At 38.8% G+C, this 17,638-nt stretch overlaps 1 protein-coding gene across 2 annotated transcripts in view; it reads right to left on the bottom strand.

The window, feature by feature from the left end:
• Positions 1–17,638, bottom strand: part of ASXL2 (ASXL transcriptional regulator 2) — a 127,898-nt gene that overhangs the window by 59,528 nt on the left and 50,732 nt on the right. For both annotated transcript variants that reach the window (XM_029938156.1, XM_029938157.1), the window contains exon 3: positions 10,347–10,349. In XM_029938156.1, the coding sequence (XP_029794016.1) occupies positions 10,347–10,349 (3 nt within the window). The remainder of the gene's footprint in view (positions 1–10,346; positions 10,350–17,638) is intronic.

Here is a 17,638-nt window from a genome sequence, read left to right as displayed (position 1 = left end):
CAAAGACTAAAGAACAGCTCCACAGTAAAGGAGATGATAAAGACACATGAAAACTAAACACAAATGTAAGTGTGAGCCTGAATTAGGGTATCAGTGGAAGAATTACCGAATCTGAATATAGTGTGTTAACTAGCTCATAATACTATAAAAAGTTAGTATCCTGATTTTAAGAGTTACATTGTGGTTATATAAAAGAATGTACTTTCCTTTAGAAAACACACTCTGAAGTGTTTAAAAGTGAAGAGGGCATACTGTCTACAATTTATTCTGACACTTCAGAAATGCAAATTAGAAAGAATACTAAAGTAAAAATGTTAGGATTGGGGAAATTTTGGTAGAAGTTATATAAAAATTCTTTGTACCACTTTTGCAAATTTTCTTAAAGTGTGAAATTAATGTGTCAAATCAATAAATAAAATAAAAAGCTAAAAACATGCACTGTATATGAGAAAAGTCTATAAAAACAATATGGACCAATAAAAAAGTATGAAGTACTTATAAATGCTACAATATGATTAATTTCAAAACCACATAGGATTCCACTTATATGAAATTTCCAGAAATGAAATCAATCTCCAGAAAGTAGATTAAGGCCTGGCAGTGGGAACGTCTATCAATGGTATATGTACAAGGGACCGTACTGGGGAAACGGAAAGGTTCTGTAACCGCATCACAATGATGGCTGCTCCGCCCAGTAAATATACCAAACATCAGTGAGCTGTACACTTAAAATGGGTGAAGTTTATGTTATGTACGCCATACCTCAATAAAGTTGTTTTGTTTTTGCTTTTACGTAGGCTTTACACCCAGCATGAGCGCAACACAGAGCCTGAGCTTTCATTTATTCAACATTTACAAAGCAGCTTTTCTTAGTACCACAAGGTACTAAGTGCTGGTGATATAATAAAGGAAGCAGAAATTTCCATAAGTACACATTCTTACATTTCAATATAAAAAATTTAATAGAACTGGCACTGAGCAGAGTCAGATGATATGAGGTCTTTATTTCCTAGTGTGTGACATACACTGTACAATCATTTAATTGATATTTCCCTCCCACCAGAGAGGTGAGACAAGTTGGTGCAAATTTTAAGTGTTCAGTTAATATAAATAATGTACCGTATTTGCAATTTTGCTATCAGCTCAAGAACTGAACACAATCAGGGGCACCTGGGTGACTGAGTCAGTTAAGCATCCGCCTCTTGATTCTGGCTTAGGTCATAATCTCACGGAGATGCAGCCCTGTGTCAGGCTCTGTGCTGATAGGCTCTGTGCCTGCTTGGGAGTCTCTCTGCCCCTTCCATGTGTACACGAGCTCTCTCTAAATAAATAAATTTACATTAAAAAAAATGAATCCAACCAGAAATAGCTATATATAAAATTTACCATCTCAACCATTTCTATGTGTGCACTTCACTTATACTTAAGTAAATTCACACTGTTTACACAACCAACCTCTAGAGCTCTTATCTTGCAAAACTCAAACTCTAAGAGCCCATTAAACACCTCTCCATTTCTCCCCTACATCCAACCCCTGGCAACTACCCTTCTACTTTTTGCCTCTATAAACAGTAAGTGGAATCACACAGTATTCCTTCTCCTATGTCTGGTGTATTTCACTTAGTACAGTGTTTTCGAATTTCATCCATGTTGTAGCATATGTCAGAATATCCTTCTTTTAATGTTTACTTACTTACCTATTTATTTTGAGAAAGAGAGAGAGAGAGGGAGAAAGTGAGAGAGATCAGGAGAGTAACGGAGGGGCAGAGAAAGAGGTAGTGAGAGATTCCCAAACAGGCTCCACACTGTCAGAGCTGAGCCTGATGCAGGGCTTGATCCCACAAACTGTTAGATCATGACCTGAGCTCAAATCAAGAGTGGGATGCTTACCTGAGTTGCCCAGGTGTCCCAGAATTTCCTTCTTTTTTAAGGCTGACTATCAGTCCACTAACTGTATATGCCACATTTTGTACATCCATTCATCCATTAATGGACATCTGGGGGGTTTCTATCTTTTGCCTATTGTGACTATTGCTACTATGAGTACTGGCATAAAAACATCTATTCAAGTCCCTACCTCAATTCTTCTGTGTATATACCCAGAAGTGGCCTTGCTGGGTCAAATAAAATCCTACAACTCTTACTCATTCTTCACTTTATTTTCAGTTTATGTACCACCTACAGATAACAATCAGGTAAACCCAGAGACACCTGGGTGGCTCAGTCAGTTAAGCAAACAACTTCAGCTCAGCTCAAGATCTCACAGTTCATGAGTTTGAGCCCCAGGCCGGGCTCTGTGCTGAGAGCCCAGAGCCTGGAGCCTGCTTCACATTCTGTATCTCCCTCTCTCTCCCTGCCCCTCTCCAGCTCACATTCTGTCTCTCCCTCTCTCTCTTAATAATAAACATTAGAAAAAATTTAAAAAAGAGTAAGATAAATCCACAAGTTGACAAGGAGCTTCATAGGTCATCTAGCCCATTTACTACAGATACTTGGGACCCCTCCAAAAACATCGATAGGTAATTGTCCAGTCCTTTGCACAAGCATCTGAGGTGGTGGAGGCTACCTATGTTCTCAAGCATTCAAAAACTCTTCCTTAAGCTAAGCCAAATGTGTCTTCATAAAACTCCAGATTTTTAGTCTTGATATTATGCTGGAAATCAGTGGCTATCACAGTACAAAACTCTGGGGCAATCCTTTCTTTCCTCTGTGATTTTCTGTACTGTGAATTTTCCAAAATGACCCTGAAATAATTTATATTTGGGGGATGAGGGAGGATTAACATTTCTTCATTATTCCATAGGACAGCTCTTCCAGTATATTAAAACTCTTCATAAAATCCTAAAGTCTATACCTTTCCATATTTTTTATTCTCTCCTCACTGGCATCCCCTCCTGCAATCAATCTAAAGAAATTTAATAAACTTTTATAGTCCATCCTCAAAATTACCCAATGTTTTCCAATATTCATCATGCTCATTTCAAGCCTTTGGTAAAGCTCTTTAAGAGACCTCACCAGTGTAGGGGTGCCTGGGTGGCTCAGCCGGTTAAGCATCCGACTCTTGAGTTTAGCTCACGTCATGATTTCCCAGTTCATGACTTAGAGCCCCACGAGCAGCTCTCTGCTGTCAGCACAGGCCAGCTTCGGATCCTCTGTCCTCCCCCCCGCCCCCCGCCCTTCCCTGGATTTGCTCTTGCTTACTTTCTCTCTCTCAAAAATATACAAAACATTTGAAAAAAGAAAAAAGAGACTTCAACAGTCTAATTTATTTATTCCTACTGATATCTCCCTTTGCTACAATTTACCCAGCCTAATCTCTAATCTCAATCTCTTCTTCATTTTCCTGTCCTCCCTCCTACAGGAACAGGCTGGTCAAAACTAGGCCTCAATTAATCAGCTTCCCTATCTCTGACTGAACTACTACACACTCTATATTTATCCTTCAAAGCTCAATCCCTTGAATTTCAATAGGATTAAAAAACAGACTCAGACTTTCAAGGTTAAAAGAAATGTAGGGGTGCCTGGGTGGCTCAGTCGGTCGAGCATCCGGCTTTGGCCCAACTCACGATCTCACGGTTCGTGGGTTCGAGCCCCGCGTCAAGCTCTGTGCTGACAGCTCGGAGCCTGGAGCCTGTCTTCAGATTCTGTGTCTCCTTCTCTCTCTGACCCTCCCCTGCTCACGCTGTCTCTCTCTCTCTCTCTCACTCAAAGAAAACATTAAAAAAAAAACAAAAAAGAAATGGAGTCATCTAGTTCCCCATATACTTGAATGCTCTATTTCAGCTTAATCTTAAATATAAAAAGATAACAAACATGTAAGAATCTTTCCCTCATGCATGTATCTATACAAAGACACACATGCACAGTGATCATTATCCACATATAAACTAAAAATGGAGCACCAAGTAACTTGAAAACTAAGAACGAACTGACTTTTATGGCATGCTTACCCGACAGCACACAGAACAAAACTGAACTCAGCAGAACCCTTATGTTGAAAAACAGGGATTTTAAAACGTTTTTTATTTATTTTTGAGAGACAGAGAGAGACAGCATGAGCATGGGAGGGTCAGAGAGAGAGGGAGACACAGAATGTGAAGCAGGATCCAGGCTCTGAGCTGTCAGTACAGAGCCCGACGCGGGGCTCGAACCCACGAACTGTGAGATCATGACCTGAGCGAAGCCGGCCGCCCAACCGACTGAGCCACCCAGGCGCCCCAAAAAACAGGGATTTTAGAAATCACTAAATTAACAAATAAACATGGTAGGCTTTTAACTCACTGGAAATTTCTGTATTCTCAGAAACCCTTTCATTAAAGTCTTCTCCTTGCTCTCCCTTGGTCATGTTACCAGCAATTCTTCCAACAGGAAATTCATTTGGGTAACAACTAATCTAACTTTTAAAAAGGAAATAACATAAACGTAAAGTTTCTTAAGTAGCATCTGACTTATCCATACTTTAATGAATTAGATTCTTCACACTATTTTCTTCCCAGAACACACCATGACACAAATGGGAAAGGATCACTGAGGAGGTAAAAGGGCATACCGGAACACTTTTAATCAGGCGTTTTTGGAGGGGAAGCCCTTTTGGGATCCCAAAATGTAAGGTCTGGATTAGCTGAGTAGCAAAAGGACATAAAACAAGAAAGTAAGCTAGGCCTAGGCTGGAGAGGGAGGTCAAAGAAATAAACACCAACTCTGAAAAATGTGTTTTGTATACTGTTTATCCTCTCATCTTTATCTTCCCATTTTTGTCTTTTTCCCCTACTACTGTCTTCTCAAAAGGATGGTTTGTCCAATTCCAGTAAGATGTGAGCAAAACCATTTCATCAAAGGAAAAAAAAAAACCACAAGAAAAACATGGTCCAGTGATTTTGTTTTATCTTAACGTAAATCAAGGGGCTTCTGGGTGGCTCAGTTAGTTAAGTGTCCGACTTCAGCTCAGGTCATGATCTCGCAGCTGGTGAGTTCGAGCCCCGCATCAGACTCTGTGCTGACACCTCAGAGCCTGGAGCTTGTTTCTGATTCTGTGTCTCCCTCTCTCTCTGACCCCGCTCTGCTCACACTCTGTGTCTCTCTCTCTCTCAAAAATAAATAAATATTTTAAAAATTATGAAAAAAAAAAGATTACTTATCTTAAAAAAAAAAACAGTTTAAGGGTTCATGAGACTGAGTCCCGCTTCGGGCTCTGCATTGATGGTGTGGAGCCTACTTGAGAGTCTCTCTTTTTCTCTCTGCCCCTTCCCTGGCTCACGCTAGCTCGCTGATATTCTCTCTCTCTCTCTCTCTGGAAATAAATAAAGTTTAAAAAAATGTAATAGATGATATGCATAAAGTACCTGACTCCTACCTTAGCCAGTGGCCATTTCCACTACTGATTAACTAAAGCATCTTGCTTTTCAATCTTATGACAAATAACATAATAAAAAGAAAACAGACTTTAAGAGAAACACAGTCCTTCTAAGGAAGGTCACTCTGTCACGACTGCATATAAAAAATTATCAACTGCTTTCATTTCAGCTGATCAGGAGGCTAATATGTCTCAACTGGCTGGGCCAAGTTCCTAAACAGAATATGTCTCTGAACTAAAGAGGTGTAGAGGGCTGCATATGAGGACATACTGGTTGGAGTAAAACAACCAGTGAAGAAGACAGAAAACTAAAAATAGAATACTTGGCATTATAAACTATGGACATCATTCTGAAAGAAGCTGGAGAAAGAATAAAATTCAACAGATTTGATTAAGCACATCAAAAACAATCTGCTATAATTTTGCATCTTTGCAATATTTGGCATTTTTTGTTCATTTAGCAATATAGCTAATATATCTATACAGCCAAAGCTATTTGTTACAATTATTTTCTACTTTTGAACAAGAACTCTGTTTTGACATAGCCGCTTATGTCAAGATTCAGTATTTTGACTTCTTTTTTTTCAAGTGGGCTTGAATTCATGACCCCACAACCCAGAGTCACATGTTCTATCAACTGAGCCAGCCAGGCACCCCAAGATGCCTCAAAAATAAAGACTAACATTAGGCAAGGCAAGGCGGCACCCACAAGTGGGATCAGACCACAAGCAGCAGCCCAGGTCAGGGAGGCTCTCTGTCCTGGTGGGCCTGAGACTAGAGCCCTCTCCCCTGAGAGGCTCAGCAGACCAGCGGCACCAGCACGAGGAAGCCCCACCATAAGCACCTGGCCTGGAAAGCCGCTCTGCTCCCCCAGGCTGGAGACTCCCATTAGCCCACATTCAGAGGCGTCAGGCAGCCTGGCCTGTGGAAACTCCTTCCGCCCCCTCAGAAGAAAACAGCACAGATCACTGGGAGCCTCTGTCACCAAATAAAACAAGATCCAAACAGCACAGCAAAGGCTGTGAAAATTAAGTTGTTACCAAACCACAGTCCACCAAGAGAGCCTAGAACTCACATGGCAAACCCAAGTAGTGTAAATGCTGCTTACATAAAAGATTTCATTTTAATAGGGCCCAACATCTCCTATTGTAACAACTAAAATATCCAGGATCCAAATACAATAATCACCCATCACGCCAAGAACCAAGAAAATCACAACCTGAATGAGAAAAGACAATCAACTGACACCAACACAAAGACAGATGTTGAAATTATAAGACAAGGATCCTTCTATATGCACTTAAAAATTTTCTTGATGGGACGCCTGGGTGGCTTAGTGTATTGAGCATCTGACTTCGGCTCAGAGTGTGATCTCGCGGTTCGGTCAGTTCAAGCCCCACATTGGCTCTGCGCTGACAGCTCGAAGTCTGAAGCCTGCTTCAGATTCTGTGTCTCCCTCTCTCTCTGCCCCTCCCCCACTTGCACTCTGTCTCTCAAAAAGTAAATGAACATTAAAAAAATTTTTTTTATTTTTTTTTTATTTTTATTTTATTTTTTTTTTATTTTTTTTTTTTTGGCGAAAAAGGGGCGCCCAGGTGACTCAGTCAATTGAACATCTGACTTTGGCTCCAATCATGATCTCGTGGTCTGTGAGTTTGAGTCTCGTATCAGGCTCTGTGCTGACAGCTCAGAGCCTGGAGCCTGCCTCGGATTCTGTGTCTCCCTCTCTCTCTGCGCCTCCCCGACTCATGCTCTGTCTCTGTCTCTGTCTCTCTCTCTCTAAATAAAATTAAAAATCATAAAAGAAAATTTATAGAAACAAATGAAAATATAACAAATAGCAAAGAAAGTGAAGTTACAAAACTGGAAAGCGCAATAAGAAATGTAAAAATGTGCTACATGAGTTCAATAACAGAATGGAGATGACAGCAATATAATCGATGACCTCAGACAAATCAACAAAATTTACCCGATGTGAACATGAGAGAAAATAGCACTGAAAAAATTTTTAAAAATTAACAGAACCTAAGGGAGTTGTGGGACAATAACAAAAGACTTAAAGTTCCTATGATGAGCCCATAACAAAAAAGCAAGACAAAGAGTATTCAAAGGACTACTGGCTAAAAACTTCTCTTATCTGGTGAAAGATAAACATAAATATTCAAGAAATTCAATGAATCTAAATAAAACAAACTTGGAAAAAGTCCACACATGAAAACACATAATTAAACTTCTGAACACTAAATCAAAAAAAAAATAAAATAAAGTCCTGAAAACTGTCAGAAACAACACTTTACCTGTAGGGAAATACTAGTTCAATCAACAGCAGATTTCTCATCTGACCCCATGGAGACCAGAAACAACATCTTACAATTGCTGAACAAAATGAACAGTTGATTTGATAAAAATTCCTTGTGAATTTTAGATCTAAAGAACTATCCTTCAGAAACAAAGGAGAAATAAAGACAGTCCTAGAAACAATAAAACTAAAGATATGTGTTCCTGGCAGATCCATTCTCCAAGAAAGGCTAAAGGAAGTTCTTTATACAGAAAGATATAAGGGGCACCTGAGTGGCTCAGTCAGTTAAGCGTCCAACTTCGACTTGCATCATCATCTCACAGTTTATGAGTTCGAGCCCCACATCATGCTTTGTGCTGACAGCTCAGAGCCTAGAGCCTATTTCAGATTCTGTGTCTCCCTCTCTCCCTCTGCCTCTCCCCTGCTTACTCTGTCTTTCAAAAATGAATAAATTTTTTAAAAAAAACTTCTTAAACAAAAAAACCCTAAACATGTACTTACCACACAACCCCAGCAACTGCCTTTGTGGGCATTTATGTCAGAGAAAGGAAAATTTATGTTCATACAAAAACATGTATGCTTTTCATTAGAACCTTTATTTGTAATAATAAAAAAACAAAACAATTCAATGAGTGGTTAAATAAACTATACAGCCATGTCACTGAATACTATTCAGCAATAAAAAGAAATGAAATATTAACACAGACAACAACTTGGATGAATTTACAGGGAATTACACTGAGAAATAGTCAATCCCAAATATTTCATATTTTATACAATTCCATTACTATAAATTCTTAAAATTTTTTAATTTTTTTTATTTTGAGAGAGAGAGAGAGAGACACAGAGTGAGAGCAGGGGAGAGTTGGAGAGAGACGTAGACAGAGAATCCAAAGCAGGCTCCAGGCTCCAAGCTGTCAGCACAGAGCCTGACGAGGGGCTCAAACCCATGAACTGTGAGATCATGACCTGAACTGAAGTGGGACACTTAACCAACTGAGCCACCAGGCGCTCCCCCCCAATATAAATTCTTGAAATGACAAAATTACAGAAATGTAGAACACACTGGTGGTTGCTGGGCCTGAGGGGGGTGGGTGGAGGTGGCACTAGGGAGGTAGGTGTGGCTTTGAAATTGGTAACACGAGGGATGCTCTTATTGATAACTCTGTTTTGTATTTTGACTCTGGTGGTAGATACATGTATCTATACATGTGGTAAGACATCACAGAGTCAAACGCATATCTACCTGTGCGCGCGCGCACACACAAACGAGTACACAAGTAAATCAGGTAGACTGTATCAAAAGCAATATGCTGGTTGTTGATACTGTACTATGGTACTACACACTGTTACCACTGGGAGAATCTGAATAAAGGGTATTTCTTAAAATTGCTTGCACCTTATGTTTTTCTGTTGTACGCTAATTTTCTACACTGAGCAATGCAATGGACATCTGTTGGTTCTGCCTAGCCAAACACATTCTTCTTCTGGAAAGAATGTATACTTTGCTTGGGGGAACTATGATCTATCCTACTGGAAACAGTCTTGGTAGGACTGGCCACCAAGATGTCTCACCATGCCTGGACACTGAACCAGCCAGGATCACTCTTCCTTAAATTTTAACCTTGAACAGGATAGACACAGAATAACTAATTCATGGCAGCTACAGAGTCCTGATTAGCCCATCCATTAGTTCCAGCTTTCTGATCTCTGAAGCTACCTTGTGCTCTCAATTTCAGGGCCTGCTTCTTTCCTTTGAGGTTATGTGCTACCCCACGCCCTTCAAATATATCCCATTTTGCTTAAGTTCTTCACATTTGGTTCCTGTAATTTGCACAGAAAGTAGCTAATCAATATAAGGCCCCCTCAAAAAAAAAAACAAACAAACCCACCTTTTCTTACCTAGTTTAAAACTTTTTAAATAATTTTAACTGTTTGTACAAACTGAATTAAAGTTTTCTCCATAAACATACTAAAAAAATGAATAGACTCTTGTAAACCAACTTAATGGAATGCAAATTTAGTTGGGAGTTAAAAAGATTTAGCTCTAACTACAAGTCATACGATGTCCAAGTGACATGAAAATACAATGCTGTAGTTCCTGTTCTCGAGTCTCACAGCTAAGACAGATCACTGTAAGAAGTAACTACAATATGACATAGAAACTGTCTTAACAAGAGGTGTGTCTAAAATGCTATGTCAACACAGAAAAAAAGCTGATTCAATAAAGGATCCAAACTATGAATTTTAACTGTGCTGGCCTAGTTTTAAGCAAGTGTCATTTCCTCAGAGGATTTATCAATATTCTCTCTATATCAGACAGGGCAAAAACATATATTTTCAATCTTATAGTCATAAAGCAAATGTCAGCTCACACATTTCCAAACCAAAATATTTTTATTCTTAATCAGCATGAACACTAGGTATCTCATTGCTAGTAAGTCAAATGATAATTTTAATAAAACTAAATGTAGACTGGTTTCTAAAATTATGACCAATAATGATTATTACAAACTGCAAGGACAAAAAAAAAAGTACATAATATTTACATAGCACTTCTACTCTTAGTTTCCAGACTAATTGTTTAGTTTTATAAAGATCATGCATCCAAAGGTGAGTTTAATTAAACTTGTAAAAGAGTACTTTATAATTAAATATATATACACTTCCTTAGAATAAAGTAATACTTCTTACCTTCTGGAGTTGGAATGCACCCCAAGAAAATGAAAGAAAGAGAAAAAAACTTTTAATTTTAACAATAAAACCAAAAAATAAACTCTCCCTTCCCCTCCCAGCAATATCCACAATTCCTCAAATTAGCACTCTCCCCTGACTCTGCTATACAGAGCATTCATTTCTTCTTTAGAATTTACAAGTCAGCCCGAAGTATCACTTTGTCTATAAATGCACAGTTAAACTCAGATAAATAGTCTAAACCATTTCAGCTAATAATTGCAATACCTTATTTATGTAACAGACTAAAACTGTTAAAGCAGTCTGGAGTCAAATGTGGACTCAATGAATATTCTTTAATATTCTTCCCATGCAGTTCAATTTCAAGGAGCCATCATAAGCCATCAGCTACGGACGCTAAGGTTTAATAGTTTACATAATGAACTCACTACTGTGAGGCTGAGTAACAATGGGTAAGAATTCTCTTTTTTGTTAATATGCAAGCATTGGGAGATTTTTGCTTTTTCATTATTAAACCTTTGTGACAAGGTTGGTGTGCTGGAAAGCAGACTGCAACAGGCAGATTACAGAAAACACAGGCTGAATCCAAGGGTATCAACTAACTTGAGATAAATAGGTTATCAATTTAATCAATAATGTTCTTCACTCTTAAACTAAGCGCTTTCTAGTAAGTCACCTTAAGGCAATTCAGCTTGGCAAACAGGACAATGATCTACTCTACAGCGATAATGATTTCTGCTGAAGAGTAGTAAAGAATGCTGACTTAATACCCTTGCTATATATTTTACAAAAGAAGGGATGGGGAAAAAATTAGGTGCTCATATTAGTTTTTGGTATGAGGTAAGCTGAAACATATTTTAATGCCATGTGAAAGAGATTATCTTGTTCATAAGTAAATGTATTAATACTAACTAAATGCAACTGGGACTCCTCCAAAGAGGTAAAATTTCAATCTAGCAAATGTTTACTGACCATGATCTTTGTTAGATGGTTTCCAGGCTCTTTACAATTTCAACTCCTTTTTTTATTTTTTTGTTTTTTCATTTATTTTTGAGAGACAGAGAAAGACAGCACGAGCAGGGAAGGGTCAGAGAGAGAGAGAAACACAGAATCTGAAACAGGCTCCAGGCTCTGAGCTGTCAGCACAGAGCCCGATGCAGGGCTCGAACCCACGAACCGTGAGATCATGACCTGAGTCGAAGTCGGACATTTAACTGACTGAGCCACCCAGGTGCCCCACAATTTCAACTCTAAAGGAGCTTGCTTGAGATACAAGACTGAGACATTAAAAAAAAAAAAAAAAAAAAACTCCTTGTTAGGGAACAAACTAGAGCTCTACACAACAATATAAAGGTTTAAATGTTCCATTACTGTAAATTCTTTAAAAATGTAGTGGCCCTTTCAGAAGCCGTTATTCTAAGAGCTGAGGTTTTTGTTTCAAATTCTTTCAGAAATACATCTACAGTTAGATAGCAGCTATCCTAATGTGATTATGTGTCAACACATAATAAAAGATTGATTTGAAAAATCAGGCAAAGATATTAATCAAAAAAGTAGGAAGAACTAGGGATATACAGAGTGTATGATATAAGAACAAAACCAGAAGCAGTAAGCCTGGGTTTCTAGCTTCACAGAACCAGTTATAGGCCCCTGACTAATCTCCATGGGCCTTAATCTTCAATAATAAATTGAAATGTAACAGTAATATCCCAATTATCTATTCCAGCTATAACATTCTGTGACTGTTTGGAAAAGGGGCTGGGGGGGGCAAGGGTGAAGAACGCAATAGGGATTACCTTTCTGGGGGTACTGTTAATCAGGGCCATCATTTTGTAAACAGCTAGAGAAACTTCATTTGCAAAAAAATTCCAATTTTTTAAGATTATAATTTAAAAGCTAGGTAGTTGGCTACACTCTTTTATTAGCTACACAGCTTATTCTCCCACATCAATTTTATGGTGTACAAGATTCAAATTCATGCCTCACCAAAATTATGAATTATTGTATCTCATGAACCCTTGGAAACACTCATAAATGGTCTAATTCAGAAAATAATCTGTGGATGATAAATTCATAATACCAAGAATCTTCCTAATTTCTCTTTCCTTTTCTACTTATGAATGGAAAGAAATAGTAGTAAGATAAAAGGGTCTCAAAACAGTTATTTTTCTCTTCTTTCCTAAAAACTCTCTTTCGCTATTAGCAGGTATAAGAAGAGTCAAGGTAATACAGCTAATAGGATGAACAAAGCAGGTTAAGCAAACCTGTGGGGCGGGAGGCAGGCACTAAAAAGCAATGGCTAATTTAGAAGGAAGGCTTAAACATTAATGGCTGCCACAGCTGATGAAGAGGGGAAACCTGCTGAACAAAAGCCTAAGGAAAGCAGCAGTACAGAGTGGAACAGTAAAGGACTCATGGGAACGGTACCACAGCATACATAAGCATTTGACTTATGGAGTTTTCTGTGTATGTTTCACCAACAGTATCGAATACTTAATGTCTATGTTTAGTTGTTCTCTTTTCTGATACAAAATATCCCATTTGCACAGTCTCTCGAGTTCTTCTCTGTTAGTATACACTGCACTGCTGAAGTAATAAAATGCCTGAGATTGACTTCAAAACAGTCTAGAGTGGGAGGACAATTTAAAATGCAGCTGGAGAATGCATGATTTTCTTTCCAGTTGCAATTTTCTAAAAGTGAAAATTTCTATTTAGGTAACTGTTCAGTACCTACCTTATTAACCAACACTTGTAACATAAGTGAAAGTACATCATGAAAGGAAAAGGATGCATTTTTGGATTCTGTAACCTACCAGGAGAACATTTTACTCACTGATGTGCCAAACAGGTATTAGGTATTAATTTCTGAAAATAGATACCTACTCTATAGCTCCAGATCATTGTTACCTTTTGACCGCAATCTTGAAATTATACCATAACCACACCCTGCACCTGAATACCTCCTCACCTGCTGTGAGGTTCACATCTTTCTTTTTTTGAATCCACAAAAACATCCTCAGTAAATCCTTTAACAAATCCTCACGTCCAGTTCATTCCTCAGTTCTTTTCTACAGTAAATAGCAGTTATAGAGGCCTAAAAATCATTTTTTATTTCCTCTTTCCTTTTACCTTTCTCATCCAATTCATCAGCAAGTCCTGAAAGATGTATCTCAAATCCGTCTATGCTCTCCAGCACTACTTACCTAACCCGAAGCACCACTATATTTTGCCTGCTCTAGTAAAGCAGCCCCTTCATTAGTCTCCCTAACCCCTTCAACTCCTGACTGCTGCAGTCCATTCTTCATAAATGATATTCATCTAAACATATATATTTATCTAAATCATAATTCAGACTATGTATCATCTTGTAATTATCAGATACAAATGTCTGAGGCAAGTGTATTATTTCCTGTTGAGAACTGACTACACATTTGGACAGAGCGATGCTTAAACATTTAACCACATCAACGGATTCATACTGGTTCACTGTGGTCTATTCATGTCCATTTGCTTATTTGTTACAAAAAACAGGCTCCAATTACAGAACTAGTCAACACGGAGGTTCCAAACACTAGTCATAAAATGTTTGCATTAAATAGGCTATACCTGTGATAAACCCCTTACTATAATATTAAAATGACTGAAAAACAAAGGCCACACCAAAATCTGGAATTCTATTCTAAGCCAAAGAAAAACACAATGATTTTGTACTGAAATTTGTGAGTTAATTCATGTTTCCATGAATTCCAAAAATTTAAAGCTCAATCCAATTTCATGACTTAAAATTGAGTGAAACTTGGTGAAGAGCAGACCGACAGCAGCCTCTCTCTCTCTCTGGCTAGTTGCAAACTAAAACCTGTAAAAATACAAAGAGGAACTTCCCACACAAATATTTGTATGTGGGTGTTCACCATAGTATCATTCATAGTAGCCAAAAAGTAAAAACAACCTCAGTGCCCATCAACTGATGAAATATTGAAATAAAATGTAGCATATGCATGCAATGGAATATTATTCAGCAATAAAGGAAGTACTGATAAATGCTACGATATGAACAAACCTTCAAATCTTTATACTATATGAAAGGAATACTATATTGTATGATTCCATTATATGAAATACCCAAAACCGGCAAGTCCATGGAAAGAGAAAGCACATTAGTGGTTGCCTAGGGCTGGAGCACTGGGGGTTGGGCAAGGAAGAGGAGTGACAACTAATAATGCAGGGTCTCTTTTGGGGATAATGGAAACATCCTGGACAAATACAAAATAAAAACCACTAAACTGTATGCTTTTAACTTTTATGGTATGTTCATTATATATCAATTTTTTAAAAGCAACTACCTTAAACATTAAAAATTAAGAAAGCTGGCACATTTGGGAAGTCTACCTTGATTTGTATGGGAGTATGTAGTAAAGAAGTCACCTTTACCCAAAGATAGATCTGGTCTTTGCCCCTGGATTAAGAAATAATCACTAGGCCTTTTGAGAGACTTGAGCCAGCCACATAACACTGTAATTTAGCGTAGGGGCTTTAAGTCACACCAACAATGTGATTTAGAGTGAGGGGCTGGGCCGGAGGGTATCAGATTATCTCTAGAGGGGTTAGACACTGGAAACTGAGATCAGGCATATGGGTCACGAATCATGGCTAGGTAATAAACTATATACTGATGTTGATATTTAACACTATCCTAAGTCATGGGGAGAGGATGACTAGAAAGAAGGTCTGTGTCAGGTACTCCACCTTAACTCTGCCCTGCATGTCTCTTCCCTCGGCTAATCTTCATCTCTGTCCTTTCCCTGTATCCTTCCCATAATCATGAGGATAACAGTTTTCAGTGAGTTATGCAAGTACTTCCAGTAAGTTACTGAGCCTTGAGAGTAGTCCAGGGCTTCCTTGAACCATGCAGTTAGGACCAATAAGTGCAGTCAATCATGTAGACTGCTCCCCTTTAACTTAGCAGTTGGCTAAATTTTCACATAGTGAGTTTTTAGGGGGATGGGGGTATCTTAACGTTTTGACTAAAGAGCAGGCCCTGGCTGAGGGGATATATTACTGTAGGGAACAGATAAAATTTTGAGAAAAGCCCTATCTTTCTGGCCAAGACAGAGAAAAAGGACACTGCAGACTAGGGATACAGGATACGGGAGAGAACAGAACTGGAGAAGGGAAAACCCTAATTCCCACGCAAGACATGCTTATCCCTGAGCTGTGCATACTGGAGACACTTCCAATCCACATAGTAAAGGCTTTGAGAACTGAACCACAGCTCACATCTCAGTCTAACCCTGAGTGGCACGTACATTGAACAAATCCAAAACAGCAGAGCAGAGAGACTTTGAAAATGACCTGATTTTTGTTTTTTTTTTAATTTTTTTTTAATGTTTTATTTATTTTTGACACAGAGACAGAGCATGAGAGGGGAAGGGGCAGAGAGAGAAGGAGACACAGAACCGAAAGCAGGCTCCAGGCTCTGAGCTAGCTGTCAGCACAGAGCCTGACGCGGGGCTCGAACCCACGAACGTGAGATCTGACCTGAGCTGAAGTCGGAGGCTTAACCGACTGAGCCACCAAAGGGCCCCAAAAATGACCTGATTTTTGAACCAACACCTAAGGAAAGTAAAAGAGAACATTCAGTCCGAGGACAGCTGGGCTGATAAGAAGAAAGGAAGGAAGGAATCACCATTCTCCAGAGGTTTAGATCAGAAAAACAGAGCCTAAACAATACAATATTAAAAATGTCCAGAACACAACCTTAAATTCTTAATAAACAATGATCCGGGAAAATGTGAGAAATTCTTAATGGAAAAGACAATGGACAGTCGCCAGCCCTGGGATTATCCAGATATTATATTTATCAGACAAAAATTTTTAAAGCATTCAATATTATTATACTCCAAGCAATATGGAGAAAGGAACCAAAATATATTAATGAAATAAAATGTTTTACTGAAAAAACCCTCAAAGTATTCAAAAGAAGGCAGCAGTGAGGGAACAGTAAAATAAAATGTAAGGAAAAACAAAGTAAACTGTAAAATGATAGAGTAAAAATCGAATCATGTCAATGATTATCAGATAGAATATTTCTTTAAAAAAATACTATGTGTTGTCTATAAAAACCCCACTTTAATATATAAAAAGTCATAGATATGTTTAAAAATGGATACCACATAAACACTAATCAAAAGTGAGTCTACTGGCTTCAAAAACAGATTTCAAAACAAAGACTATTACCAGGGAGAAAGAGGGTAATTACAGAACAGTAACAGTCCATTAACTGAGAAAACTCTCTAAAATTAAAAAGAAGAAGTCGTAGTAGTTCAAGTAGTAGAAGTAGTAGTAGTATTGGTAGCAGTAGTAGTGAGGATAAAAGATTGCTCTATGTTTCAAGGTGAGAAACCTTCGATACCATATAGAGAACAGCAGGGTATCAGTTTAGCTAGAGTGAAGATGGAAACACAATCAAGTAAACCAAAATGGTGGACAGGGCCAGACAATGATTTCAGTTATTCTACTGAAAAACTACTGAAGACTGTTGTGCTAGTTATCAATTTATTGACTTTTAGCTCCAAATCCAGCTTTCTCTGTCCTCTGTAGTAGTGGAGCTGGACCCTACGAACACTTCTCCTCTGCCAGTTGGCTCAGTGTTAAGCTTGCCAGAAGAGCACTGGAGGAACACTCCAGAACAAAAGGGCACTTTTCTTCCTGGCTTTACTGCACCGTTGCCTGCCCGCTCTTACGACAGGCAGCACCCAGCAACATGAGGGACACATGATGGCACTCCATCTTCGGCAAGGTTCAGCCGAATGGCTGCGGGTGGTTTCCCAGAAAATTCTGCTGGAGCCTCAGCTGGCCCCCCCAGAGAATGTGGGACAGGAGCCCAGCAGGAGGCTTTCCAACAAGTTCTTCTAATACTCAGTAGGCCCTTTCCGAAGTGCCAGCCCAGGCTACATACAGCACCGGTGAACTTTGTCATCCACGGGACCAGAGCCCTGCCTTGTCCATTAAGATCTGAATCACAGCCTAGGGACATGGAGGGGTCTCCTTAGGTCACACTGCTTCAGCCTTGCAGGTACCGGCTGCTCCCTTTTAATAGTTGATTTCTGGTTAACCAATTAATAACTTAACTAGTTAACTTAGTAACTTCCCTGTTCAAATTACCATGTAGCTTCTGTTGGCCAGCCCCTGAGACTTATTAAAACTATGCAGCTCAAAGATGGCAGAAAACCTCTTTAAAACGCTTAAGTTTTGGGGCACCTGCGTGGCTCAGTTGGTTAAGCGTCCGGCTT

This window comes from Suricata suricatta, chromosome 4, assembly GCF_006229205.1.
Source record: "Suricata suricatta isolate VVHF042 chromosome 4, meerkat_22Aug2017_6uvM2_HiC, whole genome shotgun sequence".
NCBI lineage: Eukaryota > Metazoa > Chordata > Mammalia > Carnivora > Herpestidae > Suricata > Suricata suricatta.
The sequence above is the reverse complement of the archived record's forward strand: the minus strand, read 5'-3'. Positions and strand labels throughout refer to the sequence as shown.